A 26333-nucleotide genomic window follows, 5' to 3' on the forward strand; every position below is an offset into this window, starting at 1 on the left:
TTTTCTGGTATGGTTCTTTCACTGCTTGTTTCATTTAACAGTCTTTCAAAGTACTGTGTATAAGACGATACTTTTTTTCTAAAATTTTTAGACCAAAAATTGGGGTTGTCTTATACACGGGGGGGGGGGGGGGTAACTGGTTAAGAGACCTGCAGTTGCCATAGCAAAACTTCTGGTACCTTGTCTCCATGAACAGGCTTCCCCCCATCACTAGCCTTTGTTAAATCTGTCGATTGACATGATTAAAGGCTGATTTTGAATAAATCAATTAGAACTCTGAAAGCATTCATACATCTGCAACTCGTTGGCATGGTAAGTTAATGCATTAACAATATTTTGAGCACTATCCCATAAAAATGTCCAAAAATAAAAAATTATTGTCATATTCTTCACTATTCAAGTTAAAAGTCATCAATTATGCAAAAGAACATGGAAATAAAGCTTCAGAGAGACAGTTTGAACCTCCTCCCAGTGAGTATATGATCAGACAGCTCAGAAAACAGGAAGAACAACTACTCAAGATGCCAAAAAAGAAGAGGACCTTAAGAGGAAAACCAGCAAAATGGCCAGACTTGGAGCAGAGGCTCAACACTTTGATTATGGAGCAGTGCCATAGTGGGATATGTGTGTCAACCAAGCTTATTCAATATGAGACAAAAAGGTTTGCAAGAGAAATGAACATTGTTGATTTCAGATGAAAGGCAAAATGGTGCTTCAACTTCATGAGGAGAGAAGGCCGTGAGAACACGAACCAAGTTAGCCCAGAAAATGCCGCCAACTTATGAGGATAAAATCCAACAGTTTTACTCCTATGTCATAAAACTTCAGAAAAAATATACTTTTGAACCAAGTCAGATTGCAAACATAGAGCCTCTCAATTTGGATGTGCCTTCCAACAGAACTGTTGATATGAAAGAGGGCAAAATAGTGGCAATCAAAACAAGTGATCATCTACTGCTGTCCTTTCATGCTGTACTGATGATACCAAACTGCCTCCTATGCTCATTTATAAGAGGAAAACGTATCCTAAAGAGAGCATACCACCTGGGATTCTTGTCCAAGTTCATGAGAACGACTGGATGAATGAAGAGATCATGGCTATTTGGTTTGCAAAGATTTGGTCTAGAAGACCTGGAGGGCTCTCGAAGAGGCCAACTCTGCTCGTGTTTGATCAGTTCCGAGCACATTTAACAGAAAAGACAAAAAGGATTGCCAGGAACTTAGAGTGATGCTTAATTTCTTAGTATGTATCTTAAAAATATTACCTAATTACTAAATATACTTTGAATATTTAAAAAAATATCAAATGTGTTCTGTTTTATGTTTAAAATATTGATTTCTTAATTTTGGGTTCAAAAAAGTAGGGTTCGTCTTATACACAGAAAAATACGGTAATTACTCAGACAGGTAGGATATCGTTAGCTTCAGTTATCTTTATCATCTTTGATTCCTTTTATAGTACTCTTTTCTCCATTTCTGAGCTTTTTCAATAGCCTCCAGAACATTTTGCTATCTTCCTGATATTTATTTTCTGTTTTGTTACCAAAGTCCTCCCGTAACTTTTGTTTATCTACTTTTACACATAACTTAGCTCTCTTCTATTTTCTCTGTATTCTTTAGGACATCTGCTGACTTATTTGCTAGGATCTTTTGGTATGTTTTCTCTTTTCCAAGACTGCTTCTTTAACTTCTTATGTCCACCATTATGTTCTTATTTTTGCATCCTTGTACACAACTTCACCATATACCTCCCTAGCTGAATCATCAGTGTCTACTTTAGAGTTTGTCACTGTGACTACAAGTTTTGGTTCTTGCCTTCGATCTGTTTCATTTTTTTCATCAATAATGTTGTATAGTTGAGTCTACAGTTTACCTGTAAAAGCTGCTCAACTTTAATTCTTTTTAAAACTTTCTCACATACTGTTCTTTTTAATGTAATATCCATTTTATCCTACTTAGCACTGAGTAATGGCCACTTCTAATTTCAAATTCTCTGTACACTCTTGTATCTTGAACTAGCATGAAGATATCACTGACAACAATGATGTAGTCAGTGAGACTTTTATTTCTTGTGTCTTCTCTCAACATGAACTTGTGTACATCTTTATGTTGGAACATGGTGCTAGTCCATGTTCTGAGCAGAAGTTCAGCAAATACTTACCATTACTATTAGCTTTGCTATTTTCTCCAAATTTTCCCAAAATGTTCCTATATGCCTGGTGGGATTCATTTCCTACCTTGCTGTTGAGATCTCCAACAAGGACCACTTTTTCCATTTTCTTTATATCAGCTGCCTGTTCTAATGACTGAAGAAATTCTTATGCTTATTTCTTAGAAGAACCTTCTGTGGATTCATAGCACAAATAAGTTTTCATGTCACCTTTATCATCTTTGATTCCTTTTATAGTACTCCATTTCTCCATTTCTGAGCTTTTTCAATAGCCTCCAGAACATTTTGCTATCTTCCTGATATTTATTATCTGTATTGTTACCAAAGTCTTCCCATAACTTTTGTTTATCTACTTTTACACATAACTTAGCTCTCTTCCATTTTCTCTGTAGGACATCTGCTGACTTATTTGCTAGGATCTTTTGGTATGTTTTCTCTTTTCCAAAACTGCTACTTCTCTCAACATGAACTTATGTACATTGCGTTGATCATTGTCCATTTCCCTATTTTGAAGTTTGCATTCAAGTTCTAGTTCTCTACTTGAAACTATCTTCAATCAAGAAGTTTATCTTCATGTTTGGTGTTAAATGCTATCACTACTCCTTCCTTTCCTTTATCATTATTGCTTGAATATAGTATCCTATACTTATTATTTAGTTAATATCTCACCAGTTTTTGTCTTCTTTGTCTTAGTAATGCCAGTTATGTCCACATGCTACTTTTTCAGTTGTGCAAGTTCGATTTCCTTTCCATTAATCTCCTTATATTGATGGTTCCTATCTTTAGTTTTTCTGATATTGGGTTTATTCTTCTTCTTCTAGATGTTGATTTGTGTGGAGCTTCTTCCAGTATCTGATTTTTCACTGTTTGCCCTGGTTTCCTGAAGAAAACAGGGCCTTGTTTAACTGGACAATGTCCTAGTCAGTGAAATCTCATTGTGTTATACCATCATATGCATTTGTAGTTTAAGGCAATAGAGAGTATATTTTGGTCAGCTAAGCCCCTAAATTGCCAGCCCATCCTCATTTGTTCAATACCCAGTAGATATCTAGTAATGGCTCACCACATGAATATGAGGATTTGACATTAGGTCAGAAATCCCAGTCAGTTCTCTGGATACCTGAAAGGCAATGTGGAGGTCTCCTCCAAGTTATTTGGCTTAGACTTAAGCAACTCCTTTGTGTGTGTGTGTGTGTGTGTGTGTGTGTGTGTGTGTGTGTGTGTGTGTGTGTGTGTGTGTGTGAGTGAGAGAGAGAGAGAGAGAGAGAGAGAGAGAGAGAGACTTGCAGTAACATGTTTCTTTTTCAAGTCGCATTAAGCCTCCAATATGCAAGAGAGGTGATCTCACATTGGATTTTCCACTTAAAGACAATCACAAACATCCATGCCAATGGCAGAATTCTAACCCCCACAGTCTGTTGGTTGGCAAGAGGATATGCTACTACTTGGCTAACCAGGCCAGCAAGAAACAATGTTATCTGCTTAAGCTGTAATTCTTAAGAAACCAAACCAGTCCTTTTAAATTAAGATTATCATGTTGGCACTTCAACTGTGGTATTTCCTTCTCTCTTCCCACCACCACTAGCTTGAAGGTTTACAATTACTGATTTTGTTTTTATTTTTGGATGTTTTTCATTTTGTAAATATAATAGACTGATTTAGTTACATACTTGTATGGTGTTGGTAGGTTGTTAAGTGTTGATATTTAGAAAATTAAAATGAATAAAATATCCTCTCACTAGCATAATCTCAAGAACTGTATATGTTAAGATCCTGGTTAATGCTCAGGATACATTCTTAGAATTTAGAACACCAAACGAAACAGCATTGATCAGGATAATTTTGACCTTATGTAAATAGGGAAAAGTGAAAGCACAAATATGATAGAACAGTATTTAATTTTTATTCAACAATATTATTATATATAAACTTATATAATGTATTTATAATTTTAGATTATAGACTGGTCATGGTGTCTTCTGAAAGTTTTGGCATCTTGAAGATGTAGCCACGAAGGATCAATTGTCATTTTCTTTTTTGCTCCTAAAGGAGCTCTCGATAGCAAGATATTACTTCGATAATATGCCACTTAGACTTAGTGCTTTGCTCATAATCTAGATCGTTTTCTAAGTATTGGTCCATAATTTGCATGATTGTTGTAATATTTTTATGCAGACAGTCTGTACATCATCTTTGTACAGATGATGAAGACTCTTTGTACATCATCTCCATGTATTGCTTGTTAAAACAAAGTTAAAATCACAGATTCTGCCTGAATGCCTTGCTCTGCCAATACTTGATTACATCATCTTCATTGCCATCTTTCAGTTCTGTTTCATTAGCTAAGTCGACAATGTTACAGATAATTGATTCTTAAATCGGTTATCCATGACATTGTCAACCCATTCAAGAATATGGTTTCTTGAACAGGTTAGCTTTGTTGAAAATGTTAAAGTCAGAGTTTCAGAAGATCTTACTTTGCTTACATTTTTCATAATGTTCTTATTGAAGACGCTGCTAATTTTAAAGAAGCACCTTTATCATCTTGATGTCTAACTGCTTTAATGCTTACAATTTTATATCTAGGGAAGTGCTGTTTATTTATTTTTTTATTTTATTTTTTTCCACTTGACTATTTTTTCTAGACATTATGGCTCAAAAAAAAAAAGAAATTATTTTTAATTAATTCAGACACTACTCTATGTATTTAATAACTGAACATGTGTAGTTCATACCAAGTGCATTGAATTACTAAGGGATTTGGCACATTCAGTATTATTGCTTGAAGCCAGAGAATTTGGGAAATTATGTACTGTTATCACTTGAAGGTGGTGAGTTTGAGGAATTTCCATTTTACCATGTGTTTGCAAAAGAGTACTTATAATGAAGCAGCATTGAATGGGATAGCATGAATTTTAAATAATTATACTTACTATACTTAAAATTCAATCAATACAACCATATTATAAAGTTCACATCAAATATTAATGGATGTTTGTAAATTCAAGTTTGTTTTTTATATTTATTTAGGACTGTTCCATAGAAACAGATGTCCTAAAGGCAAAAGCTGCAATTTTCTTCATGTATTTAAAAATCCTGGGAATGAATTTTGGGCAGCAGATAGAGATATGGACAGTATCCAAAATGGTATGAGGGGGAGGTATAGAAACCATAGGTCTGTTAGATATGAAAGGTCACGATCTCGTTCTCCACATGAAAGCAGCTCACGGAGGAGAAGATGGCATCGAAGCTCTCATCACTCTGAACGTAGTTGTCGTTATTCTTCATCGAGATCTTACAGGAGGAAAACAAGAAGGTCTCGGTCTCACTCATCACCTGAAGGTACATCACGAAAACATCACAGATCTCACTCTTATTCATCGCCTGATGATGTTTCCCCAGAACTTCGGCATCGATCTCGCTCTCATTCCTCACCAGAAACCTCTAAACAGAAATCAAGGTCTCAGTCCTATAACTCTTCACCCAGTAGGTCACGCTCTCCAACATCATCTCCAGTTAAGACTAATTCCCGAAGACCTAGATCTCATTCTTCTTCATCTTCTTCCTCACCATCTCAGTTTAGACATTCACAGTCAAAAGAAAAGCTCCATTCAGAGTCCCATAAAAAGAAGAAGAAAAAGAGGAAGAGGTCCCATTCACATTCAAGTTCTAGTTCTCTTGACAATACTTTAATAAGATCAGAAAAAAAAAAAAGAAGGTATCATATTTATTGACTTTTGAGAAATATGTATTTTTGTTACAAATTTTATTCATAAATTAGTGAATAGCACTCTACATTTTGTTCAAAGTATAACTGGTTAATAAATTATTATTATTCATTTATTTATTTATTTTTGTGATTGAAATATCCTTGAAGTAGGGAGTAATTACTTCGAAAAATTGCTGAATAAAACAAGCAGTGATAGCAGAGTGGTAAAAAAACACTCAACTAGCATGCAGTCAGGAATACGTATCCATACTTGAAGTAGAAAAAGCCATCAAAGGCCTGAAACGTGAAAAGGCAGCAGGAGTAGATGATATTTGACCAGAAATGCTCAAGTATGGATATAAAAGTCGTACAGTGGCTGCACTGGATAGTTCAGAAGGTCTGGGTTTATACCTCAAGTCGTACAGTGACTGCACTGGATAGTTCAGAAGGCCTGGGTTTATACCTTAAGTATGGAGGTATAAAAGTCATACAGTGGCTGCACTGGATAGTTGAGAAAGCCTGGGCAGAGGGACGAATTCTGGATGATTGGAGTTGAGCCCTCATAGTACCCATATATAAAAAGGGAAATAAAACTGAATGTGAGAATTACAGAGGTATTTCTCTACTGAGTGTTCCTGGTAAGATTTATGCAAGTATACTGGAGAAAGTTGAGAAAAATTGTGGAAGAAAAGCTTCGTGAAGAACAAGATAAGCTGGATTCAGCCCAAATAGAGGCTGTCAGGATCAGATCTTCACTTTACGACAAATATTTGAGAAATCATGGGAATGTAACAAAGATCTGTATTTAAGTTTTGTAGATCTGGAAAAGACATATGACAAGGTGCCAAGAGAGAAGCTATTCAATACGCTACAGTTGTATGGTGTCGATGGGACATTATATCAAGCAATACTTAGTCTTGCTTCAAGACTCCAACATTATTGGATCTTATATTTCTATCTTCTAAGGCACTTTTTTATGGTATTAATCCACGTATATCTTGGTCTTCCTCTTGGTCTTTTTCTTTGAATTGTAAGTCAGGAGTTAGAATTGAAGGAAGTACAGGAAGATGGTTTAATGTTAAATCTGATGTCAGACAAGGATATACATTATCCCCCTCTGTTATTTATTATCTATAGGGATCACATTATGAAGGAAAGTGGTATTAAACCTGATATTAAAATCGGAGATGTTAATGTCACTCTTTGCTTTATGTGGCCAATGATATACTTCTGAAAAAATCCACTACAAGTCTGCAAGATTCTCTGACTAAATTGGATAACTGTTGTAATAGATATGGTATAAAGGTCAGCAATAACAAGACAAAGACAATGAAAATAGGCAGAAGCATTGAAAATATCAACTGCATTGTGTGAATGGAGAATCTGTAGAAAACAAGTGAAACATTTCAGCTACTTAGGCACAATTTTTTAGTTAAGATGGTAAATTAAATATGGAAATAGACAACAGAATCAACAAAGCTGGTGTGGTAGGAAGTCAACTAAATTAATTTATATGGAATAAGAGAGAAATTAGTCAAAACACTAAATTAGCTGTATAGAAGAGAGTGTTCAAACCAATTTTAATATATGGATCTGAGAGATGGGTCAGAAGTAAAACTTGACCAAAGACTAGAGACTACAGTTATAAGAGTCCTGAGAAAGATTAGGGGAATGAACAGATGCTATCAATGGCAATATCATTAAAAACGAGGATATTAGGAAAGAACTTGACATTGTCAGCATCCAGGAATGTGTTAACAAAGCTGATCTCAGGTGGTGTAGTCACTCAAAAAGAATAGGCAAGGAAATATTAGCAAAATAGGTGTTTTCTCCCAGGTTGGCAGGAAAAAGACCCAGAGGAAGACCAAGATATAGGTGGATTGATACTGTAAAAAGTGCCTTAGAAGATAGAAATATAAGATCTGATAATGTTGGAGTCTTGACAGGTAATAGACTGGTTTGGAGGAAAATTGTAGATAGGAAGTTAATAATGATGTAAATTTTTCATGTAGTACTATCATATCCTGTACACCCCTTGAGGGTACATGGCAGGAATTTGATGGTGATGATATTGATTAATGTAGGTTTAAGATTTTGAATCGAGATCTTCAAGAAGTTCAAAAACTTCCATCATATGAAGACTTTTTTTTATATAACTATGTATACTTTTCATGGGATTTTGGAATATTTTATCATAAACATTGGTCAGCAGTAATGTTGGTATTTTTAATTGCTGTCATTTGCTCTTTTTTTACTCTTTAAGCAATAGTTTATAAACAATGGGAGATGTTATTTGGACATATTAGAACATTCCTGAATGTATATTGAGGAATTTTTGACATAAATGTCTCATAAACTTGTGTTCCAGACATCTTTGAATCTCTTGTTTCTTTAGTTTATTATTGTGTCATATTTAAAAGTTAAGAGGCTTGAAATAAGTATATACTGTCTTTGCACCACGTCAGTTCATTTACAAGCATTCAGCAGTACAGTACAGTACAGTATCACTTATTGCTTTCATTACAATGGGTATGAAATAGGCGACCAAGATAAAAAGTGGACTCATTATTACACGACACCTCCAGGGAGTCCAAGGACTCATCGCAAGACGGCACTCTACTACACTAAATACATCTTACCCTCTCCACTACTATTTAATTCTCCTGCTACGACACTACTACTACTATCAACTCCATCTACTGCCCATCATCACCAACAACGGTTTTTTTTTTATCTGCAAATTGCTTGTGTTCTGAAGGCCGGTTTGTCTGTATTGCTCTATGTTTTGCAGTTTGTCTCTTTTTGACAGATGCCAAAGATTTGTAGAGAGTCAAAAGATCATATAACATAATGTGGTTTTTGTTTGAGGGATCTGAAGTTTTTGATGGAAAAAAAAAAAAAAATTTGATAAAGAATGAATTCAGATGACATATGTAAAATATCACTTGCAGAATTTTCTCTCTCAGCATATCATGAGCATCTTCAGTAAAATTGAAAAGATGGAACAGTAGCATGGGCATTTGTAATAAATAGATTAATAATGGAAATCAGTTGTAGTAGAGCACCATAGTGTAATAATAATAATAATAAATTAACTTTGAGCAATGCTAAGTAATACTTCTTCCATTGAGTGAGATAAACATGGTCTAGGCAGATTTGTTCAGATTAGGATGGTATAGTGACCGCACATCTTTTCTTACACAGTCTTTCTATAAGGAATGTCATTTATGGAACTAAAGTTGTTTCCATCAAACTTCATGTAAAGTAGTTATAGCATGCTTCTCAAGTCCAGACTGGTTCTGGCTTATGGTACTTATTTTTATTTTCCTTGAAACAAACAGTCACAGATCCCCCACATTGCTGAAAATAAGATAACCACACTAGCTTAGTTGGCCAATTGGTTAGTGTATCTGCTCTTCAACCAACAGGTTGTAAGTTCGAATCTCCCACCATAAGTATGAATGTTTGTAATTGTCTTTAGGTGGAAGATGAATTTCATTGTCTGGTGTGTGGCCACTGCCCTACTTATTGGAGGCCTGAAGCAGCCTGAAAAAGTTCTATGTTTGATCTCTAGAGTAGGATTTCTGGACAGTGTAATAAATAAGAGAAAATACAATATAAAAACTAAATTAAAAAAAATAGAAAAAATTTCTTAGTCCAACCATGGCAAATGTACTAAAGGTTTACAAAGTATACCAACATCACCTCCTATCCACACCGTATGACTCACTGAAGAAGACCAGTCATAAGAACAGATCCCTTATAGAAAAAAAATAAGGAAAGTTAAGGCATTACTATGTCATCCTAATCTCAACCATGTTTATCCCTATTATGAGAAGTAGCCCATGCTACTTCCCATAATACTGTTCATCAGTGTTTATCAATGTTAATTTTTTAAATTTGTTTTTATCTTTGGAAACCTTTGTAGCATAGTCAGTTTCAGAAATTTCCTTTGGTTGGAAAAACCTGGGTTCAAATCCCCTGTAGGATGTGAAGAACCTTAATCAGGACTTTTCTCCCACTAACTTGTTTCATTCCACAAAACAGGCAAATCGACCAGAGGAACAGATGCAATTGACATCTATAATCCATTATGCAGATGGGATTAATTCTCATGTCAGAGCATTAATTATGTTTCAAAGAAGACTTTTCTCCCACTAACTTGTTTCATTCCACAAAACAGGCAAATCAACCAGAGGAACAGATGCAATTGGCATCTATAATCCATTATGCAGATGGATTAATTCTCATATTAGAGCATTAATTATGTTTCAAAGAAGCCAAGTTACAGTCACTTTTTTTTATGTACACCTTTCACTGAATGTTACTGGGTTACATAAAAAATTTTAAAATTTGTGCTACGTTACCTCTCTTTCAAATCATACTGAAGATGCCCATGACAAACTGACGTGAAAGTTCTATGAAAAAGAAATATCTTATGTAAGTAATCCATTTTTTTTTTCCATAAATATTAACTTGTATCACAGCTGAGCACAAAAAAAAAATCATATTGTTCCCAAACTTAGAACCCTCCGCAATATCAGTGCCATACTCTTGAGAGATCTTCCAGCACACCTATGCTACCATTACCACAAGATAATGCATACATTGATGATGAACCTTATACAATCAACTCTTCTTTATCAACAAATTCAACAGAAACTATCAGGTTAGGCTGATCAAAGTTGAATACTATTCCAGCTAGCTCCAGCATTTCTTCAACACTTTCCAGTCCCAAAACTTTCATTTCTGTTGATTGTATTCTAAGTCTCTTTTTTTTCCGGTCTCTGCCGTATAAGAAAATGAACAAAAAAGGTAAATTCTTTTAATCAAAAGCTTACACTTTATTGTTCATTTTTAAAAATTATGATGACAACTACCATGTTATAGCTGAAATTCAGTATAATATAAACCAAAATAATCATCCAGTGTTTCAACCATATCATGGTCATCATCTGGACTATATACATATACACAAAGAAACAAGCTTCCTTACAATCCACGTGGCATGTTAAAGTCACACTAATTTTGTCAGCCATTAACACTACTGGTCCTGACCTCTGGTGGGAAAAAAAAAAAAATCTTTGCATTAAAGCTAATCCTGTTATCTGTTTGGGTAGAAATTACTGAGAGAAAAATTAAGCTAGAGATTACTCACAGATAAATTAGAACAAAAACAGTATTGATGATGGCCAATACAATACAGTAAGAGCCAAAATTTCAGAGGAACTTTTACATTCCCAACAAAGGGCTGAGCTGGCGATTATAATAAACTTAGGTGACAGCTTGGAGCATTCCAATAGCATAAGAAGCATAAGGAAAGGATACTAGCATTGCATGGAAAATAGTCAAGGAGTGTTTGAGGGAGGTGGTATCAGACTGAATACCAGGGTAAGGAAGATAAATCATGATGGTTGAAGAGCATTATTAAGCAAGGTTTTGTGAAGGGTAGGTCATGCATCAGTAATTTGCTCACGTTTTATAATATCCAACTCAGTGACAGCTGAGTTGGATAAAGGTGGTTTACAGTGATACTGCTGGACTTTGCAAAGGGCATTGACAGGATACTACATGGAATTCTAATTAGTAAACAGCAGCACATGGGGATGGATAGAGGCAGTGGTGAGCTATAAGGGGCTCGCGCGAGCCCTTTGTTAAATTTTTCTCAAATTTGCGAGCCCCTTGTTCTTCTTGTTTACTTTTTTATTTTTGAAAAAAAAAATTTTTTTTTTTGAAACATATTAAGTGACAAACTCATATGGTAACCTAACAAAAATTAGTCTATTTGGCAGTGTATAGATTATTTGGAATTATTGTTTCAACTCCTCTATAACGAATGCGCCCAATTTTGAAAATAAAATAAGCTCATATGCTATCTTTACTCTTCTTCCTTCTGGTAGCCAATCATATGGTAAAACCAGTAATCAAACAAATGTTTTATAAAAGATTATAAAAGATTTCATTCTTATTATATTTTGATAGTTAAAAAATGTTTTTCTTATGTAAGAGAAATTAACACAGTTGATTGTGTGCAAATATTTCATGTTTAAAAATGATAGCCTTCAGAGATTGATTGTCCTCTCGTATGTTTTGATTGGAATTTGTGAACAAGCTGTATTAATAAAAGTTTTTGTGTGAAATATGACTTTTTTTTGCTCGACGATGCGAGCCCTTTGTTAAAATTTCCATAGCTCACCACTGAGTAGGAATAAGAAGGAGTAGCCATAGTATTCAACAAAAAATATGAGGCTAATCTTCTTGAATGGCAGGCAGTCTCAAGTAGAGTGATGTGGGCTAATATCAGAATGGAGAATTGGACAATGAGGCTTATTTGTGCTTAGGGTCCCACAGAAGGTTCTACTAAGGTAGAAATGGAGGAATTTTTTGATGCTTTAGAAAAAAGCAACTGTCAAAATGAAAAAGGAATAGTTGGTCCTTGTTGGGGATCTAAATAGCAGAGTAGGAAATGATTGTCAGACATACAAAAGTATTTTGGGAAAATTTGGAGAAAAGAGCAAAGCTAATAATAATGGCAAATATTTGTTGGAATTCTGCTCAGGACATGGACTTGTTATTACTAACACAATGTTCCAACATAAAAATGTGCACAAATTCACATGGAGAGAAGAGGCAAGGAATAAGAAAAGTCTCATTGACTATGTTAATGTTGATAGTGATTTTTTCTCCCTGGTGCAGGACACCAGAGTGATTTGAAATTGGAAGTGATCATTATTTAGTCTTGAGCAAGATAAAATTGAATTTCATATTGAAAAGAATAACACGTAAGAAAGTTTTAAAGCGAATAAAAGTTGAGCAGCTCTCAGATGTGAACTGTAGACTAAAATACACAAAGATTATTGAAGAAAAAATGAAAGAGTTTGAGAACAAGAACCAAACCTTAGAGATTCAGTGGCAAGCCTTGAAGAAAACCCTGATTGATTCAGCCAGAGAGGCATGTGGTGAGGTAGTCTGCAAGGATAGAAAAATCAGAACTCCATGGTGGACATAGGAAGTTAAAGAGGCAGTGAAGGAAATGAAGAAAGCATATCAAAAGTTCTTGGCAAATAAGTCAACTTTTGGTTGTAAGTCAGCAGTTAGAATTGAAGGAAGTACAGGAAGATGGTTTAACGTTAAATATGGTGTGAAACAAGGATGTACATTATCCCCTATGTTATTCATTATCTATAATACCACTTTCCTTCATAATGTGATCCATAATCACTTTATGAAGGAAAGTGGTATTAAACATGATATCAGAATTGGAGATGTTAATGTCAGCTCTTTGTTTTATGCGTACGATGTTATACAGGGTGTTCGGGATAAATTTGACATATTTATAATTAATTATATTTTTCCGTAAGTTACATGTATTAACACACACTTCTCTTCATTTAAAAGTTTGGACCCTTCTTCATTCATATACAAGATGTCAGAAAGGATGGATAGCTGGAACCCACCTGAATCATGGAAGAGAATAACTTGTATCATGATGATTCGTGCCCGCCATCAAAATAAGGATATTACGACTGCTGCCCAATGCTCCCTGAATACAGTAAAAACAATCAGGCATGAACTAGAGACTTGCAATGGTGACTACGAGGATGTAGCAAGAAGAAAGATCCCTAGCAGACGATCTGATTGCGTTCGTACAGCAGAATTCCTCGCAAATCTTCAGGAACAGGTGTTGAAGAACCCTGGCATTGGAATTCGGGCTTTGTTCGTGGAGTTGCTAACTGTAGTCAAGCCCTGGATAACAAGGGTAGCCAATGGTAGGCCGTATGTATGGCAGCAGGATTCGGCCCCTTGCCACACCTCTGGGAAAAGTCAAAAATGGTTGTCTGAAAATTTCTACGACTTCACCAGTCCAAATGTTTGGCCTCCAAACTCCCCAGACCTTAACCCCATGGATTATTTTGTATGGGGCACAGTTGAAAAAGACACCAATCGCACTTCCAGTAATACAAAAGCCCAGTTAATGGATAAAATTAAAACAGTTTTTGCGGCCCTTCCCAGGGAGACTGTAGCATCAGCTTGTTCGAGGTTCCGAAGCAGAATTGAAGCTGTGATCGATGCTAATGGTGGTTATTTTGAGTAAATCTTGTTGATAGTATTGTAATTAACTCTGCCTGTAATGTTTTTTTGTCAATTCATTAAATTTAATAGATACAAAGAAGATTTTCTTTTTCCTTACGAAACTGTCAAATTTATCCCGAACACCCTGTACTTCTAAATAAATTTGCTACAATTTTGCAAGATTCCCTGACTAAATTGAATAACAGTTGTAATAGATATGGTATGAAGGTCGGTATTAAAAAGACAAAGACAATGTAAATAGATAGAATTGTTGAAAATGTCAACTGTGTTGTAAATGGGGAACCTGTGGAATTTTAGCTACTTAGGCATGATTTTTAGTGAAGATTGTAAATTAAATATGGAAATAGACAACAGAATCAACAAAGCTAGTATGGTAGGTAGTCAATTGAATAAATTCATATGGAATAAGAGAGAAATTAGTTAAAACACTTGACCAAAGACTAGAGACCGCAGATATGAGAGTCCTGATGGCATCAGTGGCAATATCATATTAAAAACGAGGATATTAGGAAAGAACTTGACATTGTCAGCATCCAGGAAAGCGTTAGCAGAGCTAATCTCATGTGGTATGATTACTTAAACAGAATGGTCGAAGGAAGATTAGCAAAACAAGTGTTCTCTGCCAGGTTGGCAGGACAACGACCCAGAGGAAGACCAAGATATAGGTGGATTGATATGGTACAAAGTGCCTTAGATGATAGAAACATAAGATCTGATAATGTTGGAGTCTTGACAAGTAACAGACTGATGTGGAGGAAAATTGTAGATAGGAAGTTAGTAATGATGAAGTTTTTCATGTAGTACTATCATATCCAATACACCCCTTGAGGGTACATATCAGGAATTTGATGATGATGATGAAGGAATGGGTTAAAATACTTTATTTCAGTGTTACACGGTGATCGGCATTCGTTTTAGAAATAATGGACTTTAACTGTGTTATACATAACTCTTTTAATATCCCGATGTTTCGATCTTCATATTAAGATCATTATCTGCAGCATATACAAATATACAGGACAAGCTAGGTTACATTACACACAGTAAGCTAAAGAAACAATGAATTGATCACAAGTTATTCTACTGACATGACCTCTAGTGAAAAAAAAAATTAATTAATTATTTATAAACTACATCAAGCTAAATTCTATTTATGATAACATGAATAAACATTCTTTCTTACGGATAGTTTTCTTTCAGTAACAATGATATCCTACTTTTAGCATTACAATTGTTATTTTTGATTTAGGATTCTGGATTTTTTATAGTCCTTATAATAAAATTAGTTTAATCCTTATCCAAGTGTGGGCAAACAAAGTTTGCGCCTGAAAGTATCTTCAGGACTGGGGTAAGGTGGTACAACACCAGGGCAACTCGTTGCAAAGGTGGAGCAAGCTACCACCACTCCTATCTCAGTATCTCCTATAATGCAAAACACATCTCCTTGCGGATATGTATAATGTTATGCATTAAGGGAAGGGCCACTACCCAGACTAGTTTCGACCTTTATTGAGGTCTCTTCAGTGGGAGCCAGGCCCTAGTGGAGATACCAGGCAGAAGCATTAGCAGGTCATCTCCACCTATAGGAGTTGCCAAATGGTGTGCCACCCTTTTTTAATAAAATACTCTGGATTTAGAGAAAGATGTTGAAAGTTTATTTTTCACTTGGTTAGAGTATAATAAAATTAGTTTAATCCTTGAGATAGGAGTGTTGGTAGCTTGCTCCACCTTTGCAACGAGTTGTTCTGGTGTTGTACCACCTTACCCCAGTCCAGAAGATACTTTCAGGCGCAAACTTTGTTTGCTTACACTTGGACAAGGATTAAACTAATTTTATTATACTCTAACCATGTGAAAAATAAACTTTCAACATCTTTTTATAGTCCTGTTTATAGATGCTCTTAAAGAGGAAGGTTCTGTGGATCGAATATATGCCTTCCATATGTTTGGGATTTTTAGACCATCATCATTGTTCAGATTGGGGTGGTTGGTAATAATCTCATGGGCTTCCTTAAATTTGCGTTCATACCATGTTTTGGTGTGATGTAGACAACTAGTGCTTTTCCAGTCAATTCTGTGCAAGGTGTTCAAGGCATGATCAAAAAGGCCAGCTTCACCATAATTATTATATTTAATATGTTGTTTATGTTCTTTTTGTCTGATCGGAATTGTGCAGCCTGTTTCTCCTATATGTGGTATTTTGACTAGAGGTCATGCCAGTAGAATAACTTGTGATCAATTCATTGTTTCTTTAGCTTACTGTATATAATGTAACCCAGCTTGTCCTGTATATTTGTATATGCTCCAGATGATGATCTTAATATGAAGATCGAAACATCGGGATATTAAAAGAGTTATTTATAACACGGTTGTAAAGTCCATAATTTCTAAAATGAATGGGTTAAAAGGGCAGGGGGAGGGGTCATTTGTTTTTGCAGTTGATGCAAAGTAGTTAATAAAGATGATGTAAAGAACTTCTCTTCAAGGATCAGGCATATGCCTGTTCTGGCTTCACTGGTTTTTCATTGACCCCCTGTAAACTTTTGATATTGGAGTAGATGATATTTGACCAGAATTTCTGGTTGAATATCATCTATATTCAACCAGAAATTTTCACATATCGGATTTTTTGTGTTTTTTGTTTTTTTTTCTGTCTCAAGTATTGATATATTCTACTGACTGCATTCTCCTTGAATTTTCTGTACCACTGTTTTTGTCACTTATTTCATTTAGCAGTCTCAAAACATTCACTCCAAACATCGATAATTTTTTGAATTTTGATTTTGATATTACCTTTAACACATCCAATTCATTTTATAGTATTCTTTCCTCCATTTCTATACTTTTTCAATAACTTCCATAACATTTTGTCACCATCCTGATATTTATCTTCTATATTTATACCAATCTTCATGTGAAGATTTTTTTAAGCTACTTTTACACATTGCTTTACTTTTTTTACATGCTTTTCTCTTCTTCTTCCTAACATGGAATTTAGGCCATGTGGCCTGTTCCGGTCTCATGCCATCTCTTTCTTGGTCTTCCGATTCTTCTTTTTCCACTTATTTTGTATCTGTATAATATTTTTGGAAGTTTTGCTGTTGTCCATTCGATTTAAATGTTCTAGCCATTTTTGTTTATACTGTCTTATGTAGTAATTAATTGATTTTATTTTCAGGGATTGTAGGATTTCTTCATTTGTTTTGTGCTCCCACTTGGTATATCCAGCTGTTTTTCTGAGGAACTTCATTTCTGCTGTTTGAATTCGTTTTTCATCTTTCCTTTTCATGGTCCATGTTTCGCTTCCGTATAGTAGAGTTGGTTTTGACAAGACATTATATAGTCTGATTCTAGTGTGTTTTTGTACCAGGGATGGCTTAAATATATTATTTATTATGCCATTTACTTTGACAAAGATTGATATTTTAGTGTCTATGTCTTTTTCTTCTTCATATGATGGATCGCATCCCAAGTATCTGAAAGTGTTTACTTGTTCTAGTATTTTATTATCTATCACTATTTTACTTCTTATTGGGTTTTCTCCTTTGAATGCCATTATTTTTGTTTTTTCTTTGGATATTGTCATATTATATTGCTTTGAGATATCATTTAATGATCTTTGTAAGTCATCTTCTGATGTAGCTAATACTATTTGATCATCTGCAAATAGTATTAGCGGGATCATTTGTATACCAAATGGGTTATGTTGTTTCCAGATTGTTAATATTTCATTTATATATATATTGAAAAGCAGAGGTGCGAGGGTACATCCTTGTCGTACTCCTCTTGATATATCTTTCCATTCTGAGGTGTGTTCTAATTTAACTGCTATTTTATTTCCTGCATATATTTCTTGAATAGATTGTAAAAGTTGGTTTGGTATGTTTAAATTGGTTAATATTTTAAACAATTTTTGTCTATTAATTTTGTCAAAGGCTTTTTCATAATCAATAAAGGCCACGTATGTTTCTTTTTGAAATTCTCTTCTCTTTTCTATTAATAATTTTAAAGTAAAAATTGTATCTATGCAGGATCAGCCTTTTCAGAAACCATTTTGTTCTTCTAGTAATTTGTTTTCTACAATGCTGCTTAGGTTCTCTTTTAATATTCCTGCATATATTTTATATCCTGTATTCAGCAGGCTAATTCCTCTGTAATTATTGCAATTGTCTTTATTTCCTTTTTTTATAGATTGGGATAACCAGTGCTTTTTTCCAAGAGTTAGGGGTTTTTCCAGACATCCAAACCGGACATGCTTTTCTGTATTTTCTGTATAACTGAGAGGAGACCTCCACATAGCCTTTAAAGGAATGTGGAGAACCGACCAGGGCTTCTGACCTAATGTCCAATCCTCACCTTCTCGTGGTGCACCCTGTTGGGTATCTACTTTGATACTGAACAAATGAGGATGGGCTGGCAATTTGGGATTTAGCCCAAATTGTCTTATTGGTTAAACCAAAATAAAAAATGATGGTACAACAAGACAAAATTTCATGCCGGCTGGGGCTTCGCCCGGTTAAACAAGGCACCCGTTGTTTTCGCCAGGGAACCAGGGCAAACAGCGAAAAGTCAGCTACTGGAACAAATCTGAAAACAAACCCCAACTCAACATCACCAGAGTTAAAGATCGGTACTATCAACGTAAAAAGCCTGAATGGCAAAGAAATGGAGCTAGCTGAGGAATTAGATAAGTACCAGATCGACATAATAGGGGTGACTGAAACAAAAAAGACCAAAACTGGTGAGATCTTTCTGAGCAATAAATACAAAATGTTATATTCAGGCAATGACAATCAAGGAAAAGAAGGAGTAGCCATAGTATTCAACACAAAATACGAGGCTAATCTTCTTGAATGGCAGTCAGTCTCAAGTAGAGTAATGTGGGCAAATATGAGAATGGGGAACTGGACAATGAGACTTATTTGTGCCTATGGTCCCACAGAAGGTTCTACTAAGGTAGAAGTGGAGGAATTTTTTGAAGCTTTAGAAAAAGCAACTGACACAATGAAAAAGGAAAAGTTGGTCCTTGTTGGGGATCTAAATAGTAGAGTAGGAAATGATTGTGAGACATACAAAAATATTTTGAGAAAATTTGGAGAAAAGAGCAAAGCTAATAATAATGGCAAATATCTGTTGGATTTCTGCTCAGGACATGGACTGGTTATTACTAACACCATGTTCCAACATAAAAATGTGCACAAATTCACATGGAGAGAAGAGGCTAGGAATAAGAAAAGTCTCATTGACTATGTTATTGTTGATAGTGATGTTTTCTCCCTGGTGCAGGACACCAGAGTGTATAGAGGATTTGAAATTGGAAGTGATCACTATTTAGTCTTGAGCAGGATAAAATTGAATTTCATATTGAAAAGAATAACATGTAAGAAAGTTTTAAAGCGAATAAAAGTTGAGCAGCTCTCAGATGTGAACTGTAGACTAAAATACAGAAATATTATTGAAAAGAAAATGAAAGAGTTTGAGAACAGGAATCAAACCTTGGAGATTCAGTGGCAAACTCTGAAGGAAACATTGATTGATTCTGCCAGAGAGGCATGTGGTGAGGTTGTGTGCAAGGATAAAAAAATCAGAACTCCCTGGTGGACACAGGAAGTTAAAGAGGCAGTGAAGGAAAAGAAGAAAGCATATCAAAAGTTCCTGGCAAATAAGTCAGCTTTTACTCTTACAGAATACAGAGACAAATGTAAGAAAGCTAAACAGTGTGTAAAACTAGCTAAACAAAAGTCATGGGAGGACTTTGGCAAGAATATAGAAAATAAATATCAAGAAGGTGGCAAAATATTCTGGAGGTTGTTGAAGAAGCTTAGGAATGGAGGAAAGAGTGCTGTAAAAGGAATTAGAGATGATAAAGGTGAAATGAAAACGGGAGAAAAAGATATCCTTGAAGTATGGAGTAATTACTTTGAAAAACTGCTAAATGAAACAAGCAGTGATGACAGCACAGTGATAAAAAACACTGACCAGGCATGCAGTCAGGAATACATATCCATACTTGAAGTAGAAAAAGCCATCAAAGGCTTGAAATGTGGAAAGGCAGCAGGAGTAGATGATATTCGACCAGAAATGCTGAAGTATGGTGGTATAAGAGTCTTACAGTGGCTGCACTGCATAGTTCAGAAAGCCTGGACAGAGGGACGAATTCCCGATGATTGGAGTAGAGCTCTCATAGTACCCATATATAAAAAGGGAAATAAAACTGAATGTGAGAATTACAGAGGTATTTCCCTACTGAGTGTTCCTGGCAAGATCTATGCAAGTATACTTGAGAAACGGTTGAGAAGAATTGTGGAAGAAAAGCTTGGTGAAGAACAAGCTGGATTCAGGCCAAATAGAGGCTGTCAGGATCAGATCTTCACTTTACGACAAATAGTCGAGAAAGCATGGGAATGTAACAAAGATCTGTATTTAAGTTTTGTCGATTTGGAAAAGGCGTATGACAAGGTGCCAAGAGAGAAGCTATTCAATACACTGCAGTTATATGGTGTCAATGGGGCATTATATCAAGCAATACTTAGTCTTTATTTGAATTGTGAATCAGCAGTTAGAATTGAAGGAAGTACAGGAAGATGGTTTAATGTTAAATCTGGTGTGAGACAAGGATGTACATTATCCCCTCTGTTATTCATTATCTATATGGATCACATTATGAAGGAATGTGGTATTAAACCTGATATCAAAATTGGAGATGTTAATGTCAGCTCTTTGCTTTATGCGGATGATGTTATACTTCTAAATATATCCGCTACAAGTCTGCAAGATTCTCTGACTAAATTGAATAGCTGTTGTAATAGATATGGTATGAAGGTCAGCAATAAAAAGACAAAGACAATGAAAATAGGCAGAATCATTGAAAATGTCAACTGTGTTGTGAATGGAGAACCTGTGGAACAAGTAAAACATTTCAACTTAGGCACAATTTTTACTGAAGATGGTAAACTAAATATAGAAATAGACCACAGAATCAGCAAAGCTGGTATCGTGGGGAGTCAATTGAATAAATTCATATGGAATAAGAAAGAAATTAGTCGGAACACTAAATTAGCTGTATACAAGACTGTGTTCAAACCAATTTTAACTTATGGATCTGAGAGCTGGGTCAGAAGTACAACACTTGACCAAAGACCAGAGACTGCAGATATGAGAGTCCTGAGAAAGATTAGAGGCGTGAACAGATGGCATCAATGGCAATATCATATTAAAAATGAGGATATTAGGAAAGAACTTGACATTGTCAGCATCCAGGAATGCGTTAGCAGAGCTAATCTCAGATGGTATGGTCACTTAAATAGAATGGGAGAGGAAAGATTAGCAAAACAAGTGTTCTCTGCCAGGTTGGCAGGAAAACGACCCAGAGGAAGACCAAGATATAGGTGGATTGATACGGTACAAAGTGCCTTAGACGATAGAAATATAAGATCTGATAATGTTGGAGTCTTGACAAGTAACAGACTGATTTGGAGGAAAATTGTAGATAGGAAGTTAGTAATGATGTAATTTTTTCATGTAGTACTGTCATATCCTGTACACCCCTTGAGGGTACATGGCAGGAATTTGATGATGATGATGATGATGATGACAACTCTTATATCTTGGGGAGGGGAAGGAGTCGAAAACAAGAATTAGCTCTTAGTGGGATCTCACCAAGATATAGGTGGATTGATACGGTACAAAGTGCCTTAGACGATAGAAATATAAGATCTGATAATGTTGGAGTCTTGACAAGTAACAGACTGATTTGGAGGAAAATTGTAGATAGGAAGTTAGTAATGATGTAATTTTTTCATGTAGTACTGTCATATCCTGTACACCCCTTGAGGGTACATGGCAGGAATTTGATGATGATGATGACAACTCTTATATCTTGGGGAGGGGAAGGAGTCGAAAACAAGAATTAGCTCTTAGTGGGCAAAATCAGAATTCAGGAAAAAATGCTAAAGAGACTTAGAGAAAAAAAAAATGACAAATTTGTTTCATAGGAGATAACAAATATTAACTCTTCTGTTGACTTATGCAATATGCAAATAAAAGTAACATGGTATAAATATGAAATAAGCCTACATTAGTAAAATAAGATTAAAACATTAATGAAATGCTAATATGTCAGTGGTATTTTAAAAGTAAAATTTGCCAGGAATTTGATCATCATCAGACCTGAAATACATTGAAATAGTAGTTTCAATGCGACACATTCTCTCTCTCTCTCTCTCTCTCTCTCTCTCTCTCTCTCTCTCTCTCTCTCTCTCTCTCTCTCTCTCTCTCTCTCTGTGTGTGTGTGTGTGTGTGTGTGTGTGTGTGTGTGTGTGTGTGTGTGTGTGTGTGTGTGTGTGTGTGTGTGTGTGTGTGTGTGTGTGTGTGTGTCATTTAAATTGCTTCCAGAGAGTACTTTTTTCATTCGTTTTGAATTTTTAGGCACTGATTTTGCTGAACCTATGAAGTGGCTCTATATATTCCTGTGTGTAATTGTGCCTTGTATCTCACTTCTAGTTTGTACTTTCACTGCTTGGTGTATGACCACTATACCGTTTATTGGAGATCTGAAATGACGTTGGTTTATAAATTGATATTAAGTGTTTAGAGCAGTGGTTTTCCTGATGTTTGACTCTCTACTTACTCATAGCACTGATGTGTTATAGGTCACCATTTAATGGATGGAATTATCATAAAAAACTAATATAAACCATATCACATCTATAAAGTTGCATTTACTGCATACTTGTATATTTTTATTAATTATGGTTTGAAAAGTCTTCCATGCCACTTTATCATATCCTTTATTGAAAGCTAGTTAAACTTATATAATATGTCCACTTGCTTAGTGTTGAATCCTTTTTATTTTTTGCTTTTATCTAGTGAATTTGTAAACTGATTGATGATTGATAATAATCTTTGCAGATATTTAATAATTTCAAAACAATCAAAGGTAATCCATTCTTAGTTATAGGCAAGGGATAACAGTTTATCCCTTGCCTTAATCCATTTATATTTCATTTTAATATTATTTTTGAATGAAATACCACCATATATCTGTTCTGTATGTTGTTATAGGAAAGGAAAAAAACAAAAAAGCAAGAAGAAAAAGAAAGTTTCAAGTAGTGAGTCTGATTCATTGTTATAAATAACACTGTAAGATTATCTTATTGTGTGTTTTGTTAAAAAAAATGACATGGTACTTTGTATAATATGTAAATAAATTGTTATTGAAAACAATGTTAGTGTCAATTTTGCATGTTTTTTTTAGGCTTATTTAATTCCACTGTGTTTTCAGTAATTACCTCCAATAAAGTTTATTATGTTATTCACATAAAGGACATCAAAAAATGTATATATGTTATTAAAAAGTTGATTTGAGTTGTCTGTAAATTCTCATCTGTGCTTATTATTGATTCCCTTAAAATTTATTAAATGAAATACTTTAATGTGTACCTGTATTTTGCTTTGAGTATATTAATTTAGTAACACCGTATATATATATATATCAATCATTACACAAAAGCAAAATGAGAAAAGGCACAAAATTTGAGCTACCGATTAATGTTAGTTCAAGAATTAAACTGCAGGAATTAAGAATTTCATTCAATCTCAAGCTCTTTAATCAAAAGAGCTATTTTCAGTTAAAAGGTTGAAAATGCACAAGTAACCATGTCAATGCAAAATATAAAATACTTTTAAATTCATCTCACTACTTATTAGTTACATATGTATTGATGAAACATGCTTAAATAACAAAAAAAAACCTATCGTACAGTAAATTTGCATATTTATATAATATGTGCACTTTCTTAGTGTTGAATCCTTTTTATTTTTTTGCTTTTATCTGGTGAATTTGTAAACTGATTGATGATTGATAATAATCTTTGCAGATATTTAATAATTTCCAAGCAATGAAAGGTAATTCATTCTTAGTTATAGGCAAGGGATAAAAATGAAATTTAAAAAGAAAAAAAAAGAAGAAATGTTTTATTCCGAGTTTAATAAAGTAGAATGTTTAGACAAATTTTTTCTGCAAAGTAGTACCTTTGTACTACAAAGTACCTTTTCTTGCTCATCCCATGCTGAGAGGGAATGTAGTTTAAAGACTGTAATTTTAATACCTGTAATCATCTTGCAAATTCTCAGATATCCAAACCTGTGGTCATGAAAAGTCTCAATGAAGAATCAATATTTCACTGCTGAACAAAAAATAAAATACATCACGAAGAGAACCATGAAGACTGATTGCTGTAGAGAATACAATAATTAATGGTCCTCATGATAAACACAGGAAGCTCTTTGGAGGATTAGTACTCGTTATTAATGAATGTTCATCACTAAGTAATTCAGTAGTAGCAGAATGAAATTAAAGTGAAAAATGCAAATATTCTGAATTTTCACTTCATGAAATTGTTATAACTGATTACAATACATGATTACAATTATGCAGTCTCAATTACTTTCCTAAATTACCTTACATCAGTATCTAATTTTCAGCTACAGTTTAGCCATGTAACTATTGTACTATAACTGGCTAAAGAAAAAAGCTACACCCAATACATTTGCCTGACTGACTAGTATCAAGTAACTGCATTAATCAACACAATTACTTAAATCATCCTAAAGACTTTGCTCTTAATAAAAAGACAATTGGAAATTGGTCAGTTTTGTTACCACTCATTTTTTTCTCCCCTAAATGTTGAAAAACCTAATGTATTTATTATGATCCTTGGAAAGAAAGAATTGATGAGACTGACAGTTACTCTGTAATAAAATATTCTATGACTAAAGAATGTAAGATAGATAATGCAAAACCTGTGTGATCCTAATTTTTAAATGTAAAGAGATGTCAGAACATCGACTAAATTTCTCTTCAAACATTTACTGAGAAATTCAGTTGATGATTGATGATAATTGAAGGTAGAAAAATACACAGCTTGAAAAGAAGTCAACAGATACCCCCCATGAGCAATGTTCATCATGCTATGTAATGAGTCACATGTTTGTAGCCAGTATAAATTGGAGGAATATGATGCTCGAGTCAGTGCAACTGTGTCTGGGTGAAATGGCTGCGTGAAGGTAACTGATGGAGTTTGAAAGAGACATTTCGGATGCCATGTTGTAGGCCTATCTGTTCAGCAAATTGTTAACAAATTGGGCCATCCCAGGTCAACAATCAGTGATACCATACTGAGATGAAGCGCAGGGTGTCAACTGCAGGTGCTAGCTGCAGTTGACACCCTGTGCTTCTACATCAGCTGACACGTTAAATGTAGAGGTCGGCCATCAACTGGAACATGAATCTGCACAAAAACATTCAGAATTGAGGCTGACAGCATAGGTTTCCATGGTAGGACCACAATATGCAAGCCTCACGTTGCCTGAACCAACATGCAGCCTTGTCTTCAGTGGTGCAAAGAGCATGTTCAGTGGAACATGAAAGCTTTCTTGGATATGACTGCAATGCATTTAACCAAATGAATTCAGGTTGCCAGCCAAAGTCAGGCAGAGGTAACCAGATGGTTGCATGCGAGTTGTTCTGTGTTTCACAGATTGTGGAACCAATTTGAAGTCACAAATGGCATCCCAACGGTACACTGAAGGCAATCCACGAGTACAACTGCAGCGGGTATCCGATTATCTGCTTGCCGAAACAGGAGTGCTACCTGAATGAGGTATGATCTAACCTCATGAGGGCTACAGGAATGTTGTTATCTGCTTCTACTGTGCATAGAAGATTTCACAAAGGTGGTCTGCATGCTAGGAGACCAGTAGTCTGTGTGCCCCTATCCCCACACCACAGGAGAGAACGTTTGAAAAGGACCAGGCTGCATGTCAAGTGGACCCAAAACTAATGGGATCGTTATCATTTACACACAAGTCCCAATTTGTTCTACAATGCGATACCAGGCATGTGCTGTAAGCTGGAGAGCCAGGATCACGTTATCATCCTTCTAATATCCATGAAAGGGACATATAATGGAAGTATTGTGATGCTTTAGGGAGGCACCTCATTGGGTGAATGCACCGACCATTATGTGCTTCCTAATGGAACCATGAATGTTAACTTATAGAAACCAGTTCTTGAACCCCTATGTTTGTCCGTATATGAGTGCGACAGAGGAGACATTTATCCTACAAGACCATAATGCTCATCCTCATTGAATAATGCTCCTGCACCAATATCTTCAAGAAGAGGCTATTGTACATATAAGCTTGCCATTCGGGTCTACCGACCTTAATCCTATTGTGTGTGTGTCTTGGATTTTCTAAGTAGATGTGTTGCTGCTCTGACCTCCAACCAAAAAAAAAAAAAAAAAACTTGAGTGACTTTGCAAGAGAAACAATTCTCATTGGCAGCTGATCTCCATT

The 26333-nt window shown here is 35.1% G+C and overlaps 1 protein-coding gene across 1 annotated transcript in view; it reads left to right on the top strand.

The window, feature by feature from the left end:
• LOC150094927 (uncharacterized) overlaps window positions 1–23333 on the top strand; it is a 259949-nt gene extending 236616 nt beyond the window's left edge. The window contains exons 10-11 of the mRNA XM_090411150.1: window positions 5201–5888; window positions 23037–23333. Of these exons, the coding sequence (XP_090267276.1) occupies window positions 5201–5888; window positions 23037–23106 (758 nt within the window). The 3' untranslated portion in view covers window positions 23107–23333. The remainder of the gene's footprint in view (window positions 1–5200; window positions 5889–23036) is intronic.
• The last annotated feature ends 3000 nt before the right edge of the window (window positions 23334–26333 follow it).

The sequence above is a fragment of the Typopeltis vanoorti genome, chromosome 21 (assembly GCF_054136105.1).
Source record: "Typopeltis vanoorti isolate ZY-2024b chromosome 21, IOZ_Tvanoo_1.0, whole genome shotgun sequence".
NCBI lineage: Eukaryota > Metazoa > Arthropoda > Arachnida > Uropygi > Thelyphonidae > Typopeltis > Typopeltis vanoorti.